Source organism: Entelurus aequoreus, linkage group LG09 (genome assembly GCF_033978785.1).
Source record: "Entelurus aequoreus isolate RoL-2023_Sb linkage group LG09, RoL_Eaeq_v1.1, whole genome shotgun sequence".
Lineage (NCBI taxonomy): Eukaryota > Metazoa > Chordata > Actinopteri > Syngnathiformes > Syngnathidae > Entelurus > Entelurus aequoreus.
Genome location: NC_084739.1, coordinates 23583338 through 23599257, shown reverse-complemented (window position 1 = coordinate 23599257; position 15920 = coordinate 23583338). Strand labels below are relative to the sequence as shown.

Here is a 15920-nt window from a genome sequence, read left to right as displayed (position 1 = left end):
GCTGTGCAAATGTCTCACACTCAATCTAACCAGTAAACATGTTTTATGGGCCAAAGCTTAAAAATCACTTAGGCATCTTCAGAATGGATCTGACTATCATTTAAAAAGGTTTCCCTTTAGGGGACCTGTTTTTTTGTCCCCATACCGTCAGAGGTCCCCTAAAGGTGACTGTGTAAACAGAGTGATGTCCCCATTAAGTAAGCATTGCCAGAACACGCACACACACACATGTCCCTTTTCACACACATGCAGCCATTCCTCTTCATGGGCCACTTGGCTTGGTCGTGGCAAAGAGCTTGAACAAATTGAGAAATGATTGGAATTGAAAGATGAGTAATGGTGATTCTAACGCAATATGGAGATGATAAGATTTGAGTCTTTGAGGTCAGGTACATCATCTGAGACGTGTGGCTGACTCAAGGGGTGGGACGGGATGCGGTTTACTCTCACATTCAAGGCGTTTTACCCCCGATCGCTCACTACAGCCACGTGTTTAATACTACGTCCGCATTTCCATGAGATCTTACACTCAAAGACTGCGTGTGAAGAACAGAAGGGAGCGTGTGAGCGCTAGTGTCTCCATGCCGTCTCCTCGTCGGGATATGTGACGGAATCATCACAGAGTACTAAATGAGGTCAGTGAAGCTCCCCCATCCGTTCCTTTCACTGCTGTCCTCGGTCAGCTTTTAACTCGCCATTACACCGGCAATAGCCTGGCTTCATGGAATTCCTTTTTCGGCAAACTGCAAGTGATAATGACCAGCACACAGCAATTTGACTATGACTACTACTGCGTGAAATGAGGTGAAAGGAAGGATCCAAAGAGAAAAGCATCTGGTTGCAGCACTAAAAGCCCAAAATATGTAATGCTAATTAGCTGTATCAATTTACACATTTACATTTTGAGCAGAACAATATATAATATTGTTAAAGTATGTGACTGTATCTGACAGTGATGTACTGGTTCATCACTTTTGTCTGAATCAGTTGATGGGTTTGTAAACCTGTAACTGCTATTTTTCTCACGGTAAACTACTGGCAAATTATAATTCATAACAACAAACCACATTGGTCCGTAGCAGGTGCAAGAATGTAAATAGATTGAAGGCTTGTTGTATGAATATGTGAACAAAACAGGGTAAATTTACGCGACATGGATCAAAATGATACTTTGTGAAAGCATTTGTACTAGGGTTGTACGGTGTACCGGTATTAGTATAGTAACCCGATACTAATTAATCATATTCGGTACTATACCGCCTCTGAAAAGTACCGGTCCGCCAACCCCGCACCCCCGTCGTCGTCACGTCGTGTCATTGCTGGTTTACGAGTAGACCAGCATGTTCAGCAGCGCACAAACACAAAGTACTTACAAGCAGACACAGAGTGTAGACAGAAATGGGAGAACGGACGCATTTTGGCTTAAAAACTAACAATAAAGGCGACGTTATAACACTGACACACCCACCGGAAGAGGTGCTTTAAGACATGGCTAGCTAGCTAGCGGCTTAAGTCCAGCCCCAGTCGGCAGTTTTTTAGCTACTTCTAAATCACTTATCCTTGCCTCTGTGGCGAAAAATAAAGTAAGTTTCTTACAAGTATCATCCCTGCAAGACGAGGAATAGCTAAACATGCTTCACTACACACCATAGCTCACCGGCGTCAAAATGTAAACAAACGCCATGGGTGGATCTACACCTAACATCCACTGTAATGATACCGAGTACAGTAGCGTATCTAGTCAATTCTACTATGATTACGTCAATATTTTTTGGCATCACAACATCTTTTTTCTTTTAAAAAAAATGTATATTATGTTTATAAACTCAGGAAATATGTCCCTGGACACATGAGGACTTTGAATATGACCAATGTATGACTTGGTATCAGATTGATACCCAAATTTGTGGTATCATCCAAAACTAAAGTAAAGTATACAAACAACAGAAGAATAAGTGATTATTACATTTCAACAGAAGTGTCGATTGAACATGTTAAGAGATAAAGTAAGCAAATATTAACAGTAAATGAACAAGTAGATTAATAATTCATTTTCTACCACTTGTCTTTAATAATTTTGACAAAATAATAGAATGGAAAATGACAGAATATGTTCCTGCATATGTCAGCAGCTAAATTGGGAGCCTTTGTTTGCTTACTTACTAATAAAAGACAAGTTGTCTTGTATGTTCACTATTTTATTTAAGGACAAACCTCCAATAAAAAACATATGTTTAATGTACCCTAAGATTTTTTTGTTAAAATAAAGCCAATAATGCAATTTTTTGTGGTCCCCTTTATTTAGAAAAGTACCGAAAAGTATCAAAATAATTTTTGTATAATTTTAAATATTGGTATCGGGACAACACTAAAAATAATACGTTTAATCAGCCTTTAGTTGGTAAATCAAAAAGTTTGTACAATGAGGGTTACACTGTGCGTGAGTTTCCCAGGGAAATACAGAAAGGTTGACAGCTAATAATTAGGTATTGTGTCAACCCAAAATTGGACCAAGGAAGGATTGCTCTCCCACCGTAACGGAACAAGGCTACATTTATTTTCAAACCACAATGCCACCTCTTTTACTTACTCTGTTTATATATGACCAAACGAGCTGCACTTAGGAAGTATAGCAATGAACTTGACCAAATACAGCTAGTCTCTGAGTATAAGCACACTTAACGACTCGAGAGGTGATAAACATACATCCGTTCTCCAGCAGTCTGTTTTCACAAAGACAATTTTGGTCACAAAATGGATGAATGCAGATGCAGTAATCACAAGTATATTTATGTTTATGTTGACTTTATTTATAATGAATTATCAGGGCTGCTCTCCTGTCCCAATGTGTACTGCCACTGTTACCATAGCAATGGCTGAGGTTTCGCAAACTGTGAGGCGGCAACTGTGGAATAACGAACGCATTAAAATGATTTAGAGGGGAATGGTGATTGCAAGTGCTGTAGAAGAAGAATAGCGGAGGGATGTGCTCGGGGTAAACAAATAGCACAGAGGCAGTGCATACCATAAATCCAGTGGCTATCGCATGAAGGTCTGCAGTGAGCATGGGAGGTAATTACTGGGTATGAGGCGTTAACAGGAGTTGAAAGTAAGAATATGATCCATTCCCTGTGCAGGTGTGGTTTAATAGGTGCATGGAGGTTAGCGTGACAAAGCCTGTCCCGAGAGGCCTGCAGCTCATCTCCCAGGTAACAATCTCACCTGAGCAAATCTGCTGTGGCCATCCATGCCGCCGTGCATATGCAGAACCACAAACTAAGATGCACAGACGATGGAACATTCCCCATCCCACATATTGTGTTTCTCCACATTTGTCATGGTTGTGGGATGCCCCGAGCTACTTTTCTTGATTAATGGGACAGAGAGCAAGCGTTGAAATTACAGTAAAATTGTGATCCACCAGTGGAAGAAAAACCCTCTTTCTGGTAGACAGCTAAAGAGAACCAAGGGGAGCAATGCTCCAGCAGCGAAGTCATTATTTCTCCACCATCCTCTCTCATCTATGGAATACATTAACTTCAGAGTATATTGTCTTAGCCTGAGTGCCTTCATGCTTGTTTTTTAAAGGCTTGTAGGCAATTAGAAGTAAGTGATAGAAGACGATACTTGAAAGAGTCCCCGACCCCACACACAGAGGTTTGAGAGCCAGCACAAAACAAGCTCCGCGACCCCGAGGGGCTTTTGCCTGAGAAAAGAGGCAAGGCTTCTGTAATGCTCGTTGTTGCTGTTCATTGACAACAAAATATGAAAACAACTGAGATGCCGCCATTTTGTGCACTCAATGACTTGCTTAAAATAGACAGATGGGTTTCCTGTTGTAGACGTCTGTTCTAGTTAGAGCTGGAAAAATTAATGACGAATGCAATACCTTGAAAGTAAAAGTAAAATGTGCTTCCCTGTAGACGCCTGTCTTGAAATGACAGTGAACATTATTGGCATGTTAAAAATTAAGTCATCCAAGCTCTCTACCTAATTTAAATAGGGCGATCCGCATCACGTTTGCGCTTTTTTACTTTGCACACATGCAATTGCACTTCTTACTTGGATCTTAGTACAAACCCCGTTTCCATATGAGTTGGGAAATTGTGTTAGATGTAAATATAAACGGAATACAATGATTTGCAAATCCTTTTCAACCCATATTCAATTGTATGCACTACAAAGACAAGATATTTGATGTTCAAACTCATAAACTTTTTTTTTTTTTGCAAATAATAATTAACTTAGAATTTCATGGCTGCAACACATGCCAAAGTAGTTGGGAAAGGGCATGTTCACCACTGTGTTACGTGGCCTTTCCTTTTAACAACACTCAGTAAATGTTTGGGAACTGAGAAGACACATTTTTTAAGCTTCTCAGGTGGAATTCTTTCCCATTCTTGCTTGATGTACAGCTTAAGTTGTTCAACAGTCCGGGGGTCTCCGTTGTGGTATTTTAGGCTTCATAATGCGCCACACATTTTCAATGGGAGACAGGTCTGGACTACAGGCAGGCCAGTCTAGTACCCGCACTATTTTACTATGAAGCCACATTGATGTAACACGTGGCTTGGCATTGTCTTGCTGAAATAAACAGGGGCGTCCATGGTAATGTTGCTTGGATGGCAACATATGTTGCTCCAAAACCTGTATGTACCTTTCAGCATTAATGGCGCCTTCACAGATGTGTAAACTACCCATGTCTTGGGCACTAATACATCCCCATACCATCACAGATGCTGGCTTTTCAACTTTGCGCCTATAACAATCCGGGTGGTTCTTTTCCCCTTTACTCCGGAGGACACGACGTCCACAGTTTCCAAAAACAATTTAAAATGTGGAGTCGTCAGACCACAGAACACTTTTTCACTTTGTATCAGTCCATCTTAGATGAGCTCAGGCCCAGCGAAGCCAACAGCGTTTCTGGGTGTTGTTGAAAAACGGTTTTCGCCTTGCATAGGAGAGTTTTAACTTGCACTTACAGATGTAGCGGCCAACTGTAGTTACTGACAGTGGGTTTCTGAAGTGTTCTTGAGCCCATGTGGTGATATCCTTTACACACTGATGTCGCTTGTTGATGCAGTACAGCCTGAGGGATTGAAGGTCACGGGCTCAGCTGCTTACGTGCAGTGATTTCTCCAGATTCTCTGAACCCTCGACTCCCGGTATGGGAACCAGTCTTCCCCCCCCCACCCCCCCACCTCACCCCCCCTCCACACTCCTGATTGTAAATAATGTAAATAATTCAATGTGATTATCTTGTGTGATGACTGTATTATGATGATAGTATATATGATAGTATATATCTGTATCATGAATCAATTTAAGTGGACCCCGACTTAAACAAGTTGAAAAACTTATTCGGGTGTTACCATTTAGTGGTCAATTGTACGGAATATGTACTTCACTGTGCAACCTACTAATAAAAGTCTCACTCAATCAATCAAACCTTTGATGATATTACGGACCGTAGATGGTGAAATCCCTAAATAAAAGGTTTTTCTTAAACTGTTCAACTATTTGCTCACGCATTTGTTGACAAAGTCGTGACCCTCGCCCCATCCTTGTTTGTGAATGACTGAGCATTTCATGGAATCTACTTTTATACCCAATCATGACACCCACCTGTTCCCAATTTGCCTGATTACCTGTGGGATGTTCCAAATAAGTGTTTGATGAGCATTCCTCAACTTTATCAGTATTTATTGCCACTTTTCCCAACTACTTCGTCACGTGTTGCTGGCATCAAATTCTAAAGTTAATGATTATTTGCAAAAAATAAATATGTTTATCAGTTTGAACATCAAATATGTTGTCTTTGTAGCATATTCAACTGAATATGGGTTGAAAATGATTTGCAAATCATTGTATTCCGTTTATATTTACATCTAACACAATTTCCCAACTCATATGGAAACGGGGTTTGTAGATCAGGTCCATAATATATTGTGGGATATGAACTTTTAGGATACATTCTTTACAGAATTTGAATTCTTTAGGAAGTTTCTTCTTCTACCTCGGTTTTCATAGGCCCCAGTTTTAGTATGATTTGGTTATTGGGTGAAAATTTCCAGCAAAAATTCTAAAACAAATTAAAAATTAATTTAGTATGATCAAACACATGTGTGCTATTTTGCAGATATAGCAGCAAATAAAGTTGCAGGTGCCAACACTTGAAGAATATATTGAATACAAGAAGAAAGTCACACTGAAGGTCAATTTTAATTCTTTGGCTATATGTAAACTGTATCGGATTTTTTCATGTCTATGTGAAAACTGCAATCCCAAATGTTTCAAATCCAACAGAGCCCTCTTTCATATGTGGACATAAATCCCAGCAATGGCAGTCTGAGTGGTGCAGTCATCAAACCCATACGTCATCAAAAAGTGACAAACTGTCATGTTAAGATATTTAATGTTTGTAGTTGTTTGGGTACACTGACATGGCACACTGACAAAGCTTAACCTATTGTTACCATAACAATCTACAAGGTTCATATACTTAGCCTCTCTTTCTTCCCCTCCATTTATCTACTTTCTTTTGTATTTGAAGTTATCATTACATATATGTATTGTTGCATTTGAACAAGTGTACTGTTGATAATAGAGGCAATTTTCGTTATTATTCAATAGCAATATTGCTTTTTGTATTGGTATTTGTATTGCTCCATTTGTAGTGTAATAAAGTTCATTGTCATTTCTGTATTATTATTTATTTCACTTACCACTTCTTTGCTATCACTTTTACCATCATAATTTACATGTCCTATTTGCTGATGTTGTTCTGTTGTTGTTGTTGTTAGTGTTGTGTTGGCTGTTGTTGTTGTAGTCTCTCTGTCTTATCCCCCTCTTGTCCTCGCAATTCCCCCCTCTGTCTTCCTTTTTCTCTCTTTCTATCCCCTCCTGCTCCAACCCGGCTGCACTAAATAATACTATAAATCCATTTAATAAAGTCAAATACAAATAAGGCAACAAGAGAAGTATCCCACACTTCTCTTTTGTAAAGTAAATTTGTACAGCCGATATGGGCATCTACATCAACAATATGATTTAGTAGCTGGACAGGACAAAAAATTAAAACAATTTTTAAAAAAAGTTTGTAGTTTTTTTCCTGTCATTTTGGTCGCTGTTTTTTACCTGTTTTGTGGACCTTACTGGGCTTGATGAGGGGGCCGAGCTAGGAGTGACACCTGAGACGGATCATGCAGTTAGGCCTTCTTACAGTAAGCAGTATTCTGCCTTTGGTTGGCGTGGATCGTTGCTTAGATTGTCTGACCGTCTTGTCCTGATTTATGCATGTATTGTTAGGCATATTTTTACTTCTGGCTCCCTCGTTTCTGTTTTGTTTTGCTTCAAGTTTGTTGTTTTTTTGGCTTTGCGACACATTTTTTGTTACATTTTTCCAAGCAGTGCTGCGTCGCTTTTAGTTGTGGACTTTTAAAAATGTATTTCCAGCCTTTATCGTCTTTGTGTTTCTTTAAGCCTTGGTTTCACCTTCTGTTAACAACCACATTTTTTTGCAACCTATTTGCCTTGCATCTTCAGTTCCTGCAAACGTCATAATTCTTCATAAAAATAGGCGGTCACAAAAAGAAATAGTGGATGAATGAGCAGAAAACAGGCGATAAGAAAATGTTTTAAAGGTCCCGTCCACGTCCCTCAACTCCTGGTTCTGACTGACTGCACGCCCTCAAAACACACATCAAAGCAACCACAGCCAAAACTCTTGCCCTCTTCCTTCTTTAATCTCCTACGTGAAATAACTTCATTCAGAAAATGTTGACTCCACTTGCACAGAATCCTTAAAATGAGACCTACTAGAATTGGAGCCAAGATTAGTTCCGTAAATACACTGCAGCGCTAGCGTCATGACGTTATGTGCACGTGGGAGCCACCTCGAAGACCCATTCTGTTTACATAGGACATTGATTTTATTATTTAGAATGTGAAAGACTTCAAGTAAAGATCGGATTTAACAAAAAAATACTATAAAGTAACAAAGTACGAATGTTGCGTGCATGTATCTCCAACATGCTCTCCTCCCTTCCTGCTAATCGCCAAGCCCTTCAATAAAGGTATAAGTGATTTTAAATGTTCACTTATCACTCTCATTTGTCATTTATATTGTATTTCACATTGTTTTATGCTTGTAAAACGCTAATTATTCCCCATAAACTGTCATTTTTTGTTAATATTTTTGGGTGTCTGGAATCGATTATTTCTTCCATCCATCCATCCATCCATTTCTACCGCTTATTCCCTTCAGCGTCGCAGGGGGCTATCTCAGCTACAATTGGGCGGAAGGCGGGGTACACCCTGGACAAGTCGCCACCTCATCGCAGGGCCTCGATTATTTCTTCAGGGAAAAATTGTTTAAGTTTTCATACGATTCGGTTTTTAAATGACTTTTTTAGAACGGATTACTAACGTAAACTTGTGTATTTGCAAGTGACTCATATCCATTATAACTAAGTTTCCAACACATTTACAGCTTACAACCTGATCAGTGGCCTTGTGGTTAGAGTGTCCGCCCTGAGATCGGTAGGTTGCGAGTTCGAACGCCGGCCGAGTCTTACCAAACACTATAAAAATGGGACCCATTACCTCCCATTACTCAGCACCAAGGGTTGGAATTGGGGGTTAAATCACCAAATTATTCCCGAGCGTGGCACTCTGCTGCTTACTGCTCCCCTGAACATGGGGATGGGTCAAAAGCAGAGGACACATTTCACCACACCTAGTGTGTGTGTGACGATCGTTGGGACTTTAACTTTAACTTCCACATTCCAACCATATTCAACAGTCTGTTGTTCAAGATAGTTTGGATTTACCACAAAAATACACTTTACCCAACAATCTCATTGGCAGAGTACTGATATCTATTTTTTAGCAACATTTAAAAGAGACCTAGTTTTTTATCTAAGAATAACTCTTTTCTTCTTACGATGGCGTGACCTGTATCCTAAGTGGGCTACACAGAGGGGAAAAAACATCTAAATTACGGCACATAAATCATGCAGTCTAACACCAGTCATTTTTATGATGTAGTCTCCATCTAATAGATGTGAGGATATCAACAAGATATTTTTCAATTAAATCAGATACGCATCTTGGGAAATTATCTTAATTGCATTCACCAGACAAGTAATGATGGACGTCGTGATTATAGTTAGCATCCAGTCCACCTTGAATGTGTAATGTTACTGTGGAGATTTATCATTTAAGCATTTGGATTGCGAGGTTTTATTTATCGTGCGCGGACAAAGTGGTTTATTCCCATCTCAGATTTGCTTATGAGAACTGTACATCTTTGAGCTGAAGACACTGAAGAGAGTTTTCATACAGCGGCAGGCCAAAAAGACTGAAACAGGATTAGAAACGGAGTCCTTTGCCACGCCATATGAGCTACAGTGATGAGCCTGAGGAGAGCGATCATTGTACGTTTGATGGTTCGCTGACTTCATTGTCATTGTCTTTATCAGCAACTGAGAGGGAGAGACGGGGGAGCGATCACAATTCCGTTGAGGTGCATTTAAATCATCGTCCTCGCATATTACACGGAATGTTTCTTCTTAGAAAAAAGTGTGAGCTGAGATTGTGTGTCCTTCAAGGTCCAATGGGTCTCCTGTCATCGTGAAATGGAAGTCAGAGATTAGGTGTGTGAGAGGGTGTGCAAACCAAAATATGGACTAATCCCATCTCATACTCTACAGCTGAATATATTCTCCTCCTCTGCAAAAGAAGTTGAAGTAACACGAGGAAAAAAAGGGGGCGCCCTTGGGAATTAGCCCTGACAATGACAATGACAATCGGAGAGAATGCATTATAATGCTTCGTATTTACTGAACACTTAGTTGCGGAGCTATTTTATATGGAAACACCCGAGTGTATTAAACAAGTCGATTAATAAAATACATGAACATGACATTCAGTCTGGTTGCGCCTCCGTTGAGCATCATGAAATCTCAATTGACTCCTCATTCTCTCTAATGAAATGCAAAGCCTCCGAAATATTGTGTGTTAATAAATAAATAATTACGAGTAGGCATCCGTGGTGACTGCTGATGCGAGAGGAGACGGGATTCTCACAACCCACTGCCCCTGCCTGTAGAACACGCCTTATCAACGGTTTCTCCCTGTCAATGGGGCGCTGCAACACGGCGTAACACAGGAATCTGCTGTAAGCTGCAGGAGCTCGCCTACCCGTTTAACACACCAAGACGTCCCCTTTGCCCGTGCATGCCCTCATCACCAGAGTGCACAGTGGAAATGAAACCTATTGAACCCTTTTTTCGATGCCAATTAAGATGGTTTTACAGTAGGAAGGGGATTCATTTGGCCCCATTCATCACGGTTTGTCTGACACATGAAACGTGACAAATTGGAGGGCGGCGTGGCTCAGTTGGTAGAGTAGCCCTGCCAGCAATTTGAGGGTTCCTAGGTTCAATTCCAGCTACCGCCACCCTAGCCACTGCCATTGTGTCCTTGTGCAAGACACTTTACCCACCTGCTCCCAGTGCCACCCACACTAGCTTAAATGTAGATAATGGGTGAAGCGCTTTGAGTCTCGAGAGAAAAAGTGCTATATAAATATAATTCACTTCACTTCATTATCCACTTTAGCCACCTGACGGCAGTAGTGTTTTCAATTTCAACTTTGACCACAGCCTCAGTTGCTATGAAGTGTGGCGATTTCCATCATTGTCAGCAGACTGCATTGCAAAATTATTACCCCCCCCCCTCCCCCCCCACACACCTTCATCTCACATGAGATCCACCCAGGAATAAAATAAAATGGACTCTTTAAAACTGTTCGTGAAAAATGTACTTCAACAAATACTGAACATTTCGAAGTGCCGTTTTTAACCCTGTAGGGGAAACTAACTCAATTAACTGCAAGATGCTTTACACATCCTGAATTGCAGCAATACATTAGCCCAGGGGTCCGCAACTCAAAATGATGAAAGAGCCATATTGGACCAAAAGTATCAAAACAATTGTCTGGAGCTGCAAATCAATTAAAAGCCTTATATAAATGTTATAATGAAGGCAACACATGATCTTAGTGTCTATGATAGCTATATTAGCCTACTTTCAAAATGACTCTGTGTCGCAGGCTGACGCAAATCTTCGTTGACATTTTTGCCACATTGGAAAACATTAGTACAGCGGAGGCTTTTCAGAGGGTGAGATAATTTCTGGAAATTACTGGTTTAGAATGGCCAAAGGTATATATATGTGTGTTTCCAAGTTAAAGGAAACAGCAGGCTGTCTTCTTCTTGTAGATTTATTACAATCTTTGCAAGCTAGGCAATGTTTGCTGTGGTCTATTACGGCACACAAACAACTATTAAAAATGCAGCCACTATTACATACAGATAATATGAGACACACAAATATAAATTAAGTACACAAAGGACACAGGTAAATTCAATTAAATGAGCTCAAATATACCTACAAATGAGGCTCAATGATGCAATATGGACTAACAGCTACCCTAAATAGCATGTTAGCATCGGTTAGCTTGCAATCACGCAGTGGCCAAATATGCCTGATTTGTACTCCGACAAGTCAATAACAACAACAAGTCTCACCTTTGTGCCTTCACACACAACATAAAATGTTGGACAAAATGAGACAAAGAAGGAGTGGCATAAAACACGTCTTTCTGGGGCAGCGTCGGAGAATGTTGTACGTGTAAACAAACACCTTAGTTACATTAATCACAGTACGAAAAAAAATTGTAACTGCCAAGAAAGAGAGGACCTAAAGGGGTGCCTTGAAGTTTAATTCTTAGTTAATTAACATATTAATTCATACCAAATATATAACAATACAGTTTATTTGCATTTCTCTGCATCATCTAGTAACAGCATTCAATGATTAATATCTATAAATGAACATCCTTAATGAACGTCAATAGCACTAAACTGACCAGTAAAATAAATGTCACCTTTTATTTTTTGTCCGTTCTTTTCACTTCTCCAGGTTGATGACTTTTGTCTGCTTTTTGCTTTGATTTTATTCAGCTAGTCCAAATGTGTCACTTTTAAACAGTTTTTGCAGGTTGCTGCGATACATACAATTCATTAAACTGAAGCCTCTTTCACAATCTGAACTTGGTGCTTGAACAGTTGCACACATATCCACAAGTTGTGAGAATTTATTTTCTTTAGCTCATCACATCAGAGTGCTGCAGCCACCATATCTGAAAATGTGCTGATTGTTTAGAAGTTTTTGTTTCGTGCTGAACTTGAATTCACTGTTAATGGCATTCATATGTGGGTGGTGGAGAATAACCTCATAATTATTTTCCAATATGTATTGTACATGGATCCATACTCAAAATTAATGTCTGAGCTCAGTGCTTTAACGTCAAATGCAGACCACTCGTTCAATTCATCCTCTGGAAAAGGACCATCCAAGTGATCACAGAGCTCGCGGATAACAAGAGTGATCTCCCTGGTATTCTGCAGCTGATGAAAAATGTGCTTTATAAGTCCAACACAACATACAAACCCACAAAACAAGTCAACATGTGCAGCACGTGAAGCACGTACGTACATCGATAGAAAATATATGGCTGTGGATTCGATTGGCTGCATAAGTAAACATGTGTTGTAAACTGCATCGTATCATTGGTAGCTGCACTGGTCAGCCCTGCTGCCGGTGCTCGTCGTTCTTGTCCTGTCATCAGTTGTTACCGCTGGTTGTATTGAACTCATTAAGTTGTAATGCAAAGCGGTACATAGTTAATATATGGCAAGGCAAGGCAAGGCAAGGCAACTTTATTTGTATAGCGCTTTTCATACACAAGGCAGACTCAAAGTGCTTCACAGACAACAAAGTGAAATGAAAGAAAATAAAAGCAAAATCAAAATGCTTGTTCTAACATGCCAGAGGCTGTTCACCTTGGAGACCTGCTGCGACAATAAAAATAAAAACAGTGCGGACGTTAAAAGTTAAAAGATTAAAAGATTTAGCTGAAAGCTAAGGTGAACATAGAAGTCTTCAGTCTAGTTTTAAAAGTAGTCAGAGTTGGGGAGAGTCTGACATCTTCAGGAAGTTTATTCCAGCTATTTGTTGCATAGTGACTGAATGATGCTCTCCCTTGATTTGAGTTTACTCTGGGAACCGCTAACAGATTGGTCTCAGAAGATCTTAGTGATCTAGAGGGCTTATATAGGGGGAGCATATCAGTGATATACTTCGGCCCTAGACCATGTAGTGATTTATATGTGAGCAGGAGGATTTTGAAATCAATTATCTGATGTACAGGGAGCCAATGTAAGGATTTAAGAATTGGTGTAATGTGCTCACATTTTTTGGTCTTTGTTAGAACTCTAGCAGCAGCGTTCTGAACAAGCTGTAGCTGCCTGACAGTTTTTTTGGGAAGACCTACAAGGAGACCATTACAATAGTCTAGCCTACTGGCAATAAAGGCATGTACAAGTTTTTCAAAGTCTTGAGCTGACATGAGCCCTCTAAGTCTTTTTACATTTTTGAGGTGATAGTAGGCCGATTTTGTTACTGATTTGATGTGACTGTCGAAATGTAAATCAGAATCTAAAATAACCCCAAGATTTCTGGCTTTATTTGAGGTTTTCAGGGACAGTGATTGAAGGTGTTGGACGACTTTATATATGGGTTTATTTTTTACAGTTCAAGCTGAGTTTTAGACACTTGCACAAGCTTGCACCTTAGATGGAACATTGGGTATGACTTACAAAATACCTCAGGCTTCTGTACAAAAGGGAGTAGTGTTGTCCCGATAACAATATTGTGGTACCGGTTTTTAGAGGCGGTATAGTACCGAATATGATCCATTGGTATCGCGGTACTATACAATACAGGTATACCGTACAACCCTACTTCAAATATAGCTGGAGTCTACCACAAACTCACAAGGCATACTTCGACATTCACACCTGCAGTTACGGTGTGTGAACCCAGAGTGGCTCTAACAATGCCAGCCATGAAAACCACCATACGACCAATGACAAACAAAACCCATTCTGCCAGTTCCGTGTTGGTTATTTAGGTTGTTAACATGTTTTCCTACTTACGATGTGCAGTTTCAAGAAGTCTCCAAGACCAGAGGAGCTATCCACTCTTACAAGGACAGCATCCTTCAGATGGGTGCTGAAGCCAATGGCGAGACGATCTGCCCTCGTGCTGGGCCGGTCATTTGGCGGCCATGTGTATGTGATCAGTCCACCGTCTCGCCCGAATATGTACGTTGTTCCAGCTGGAGAAACAAACGGGAGAAAAACAGACACAATAAGTTAATAGGGTAAAGTTTTTTTTCCCCTCTGTGACGTTGAGAAAATATTTCCTATCTGTGAATTGGACTGTTGCCGCTTTATTCATAATGCTCAGCTCTAGTGCTATGCCTCTGGAGGCAAAAGATGCATCTGAATGCAAGTGAGTGTGAAGTCATGTCTCCGTTGCCCAAGTAACCGGCGTGCACCGCCATGTCTCTCGCGCTTCATTAGCAGCTTCAAAGGCGGCTCCATTATTGACTGACTTGTCCAATTATGCCTTTTGGTGACCTCTGTGCCAGCAATTTCCTGAATACCTGAATTACATTGTTGTCTTTAGGAGTGCATCAACATGACCTGTAAAATAGTGGAGCCATTATAATTAACTCGCTATTTAGTGCCAGAGGCCCCCGCGGCGTGAAGCCAATGATAGTTGGCACTGATCGCTTCTTAAATAATGAAAGCAGTGGTCAGTTGGAAGTGGTCTGTAGAAAAATGAGGGACAATACATTGCAAGGGAGTTTGATGCTTGTTCGCATCACATTTGCAGAGTGCTGAAACTCAAATAAATGTTTTACTTTGACCCAAACCTTTCACAATACAGTAGCGGCCTGATCTTCTAAGATCCCAACAAACGCACTCACGATATGTGATCCAGACGCAATACAATGTATATTGCAATAATTTGTTTAATGTCTCCCCTTAACTCCAACAGCTATAAAATGTATTTTTTAATGTTATCATATCATTGCTGAATATACGGTATGTGCAATAGTCTACATGGTAATTGTTATATATTGTATATATGACATAGACATAATATAATATAATATATCAGTATATATAATATACTGTACATATGTTATGTAAATATTATGTATATATGTTATATTTTATATCGCTATACTTAGTCTATTTATACCTGCATTGTCCTTTCCATCCTTACACTTTCCATCATTGTAACTGAGCTACTGTGTGGAACAATTTTCCTTGTGGATCATTAAAGTTTGTCTAATGTCTAAGTCTAAGTCTAAATATGTTGAGACGGAATATTTTCTCTCCCAGCCATTTGTGCATAACTGTGCCAGTTTGGGCGAACATTCTAAGCGTGCGAAATATGAACACAAAACAATGGCTGTAGAACACTTTTACTCCTAAAAAATCACATTGTGAGTACTGAATGATTATTTTTGCATCTCCTTCTCCCAGTATAGTGGACATTTCTGATAATCAGCCTATGCATGAAGACAGACAAGCTAAATAGATTGCACTCCCTACTTTGCTCATTTAAGTGATGCACTTAAGATGAGACAAACTGGTAGACTGCAAATGAAATATGATATTATATTTATTATCTACTGGACAGCATTGGAGTGGACACTGTAGTGACTGCGGACGAGGCTCAACTTCCAAGTGGGCGTGGTCTGTTCAGTTCTCACTCAATGACTGTGTGAATGTGAGCGTGAATGGTTGACTGACCCTACAGTATAAGTGCTCTGATTTACCGGCGAACAATCCATTTAGTCGTCCACTTTTTGCCCAAAGTTACCTATGACCCAGGATAAGGAGGATAAGCAGAAAAAAAAGACAAATAGACACAGTAGTGATTTTGTTTTTCTCATGAGTTTCAGCACATTTTAGAACGCCCACTTTTAGCCT

At 40.0% G+C, this 15920-nt stretch overlaps 1 protein-coding gene across 20 annotated transcripts in view; it reads right to left on the bottom strand.

Moving 5' to 3' along the window:
- The window catches only part of LOC133657258 (neurexin-1a-like), a 623384-nt gene that overhangs the window by 192254 nt on the left and 415210 nt on the right, over positions 1 to 15920 (bottom strand). For all 20 annotated transcript variants that reach the window (XM_062058360.1, XM_062058362.1, XM_062058372.1 and 17 more), the window contains one exon: positions 14067 to 14248. In XM_062058360.1, the coding sequence (XP_061914344.1) occupies positions 14067 to 14248 (182 nt within the window). The remainder of the gene's footprint in view (positions 1 to 14066; positions 14249 to 15920) is intronic.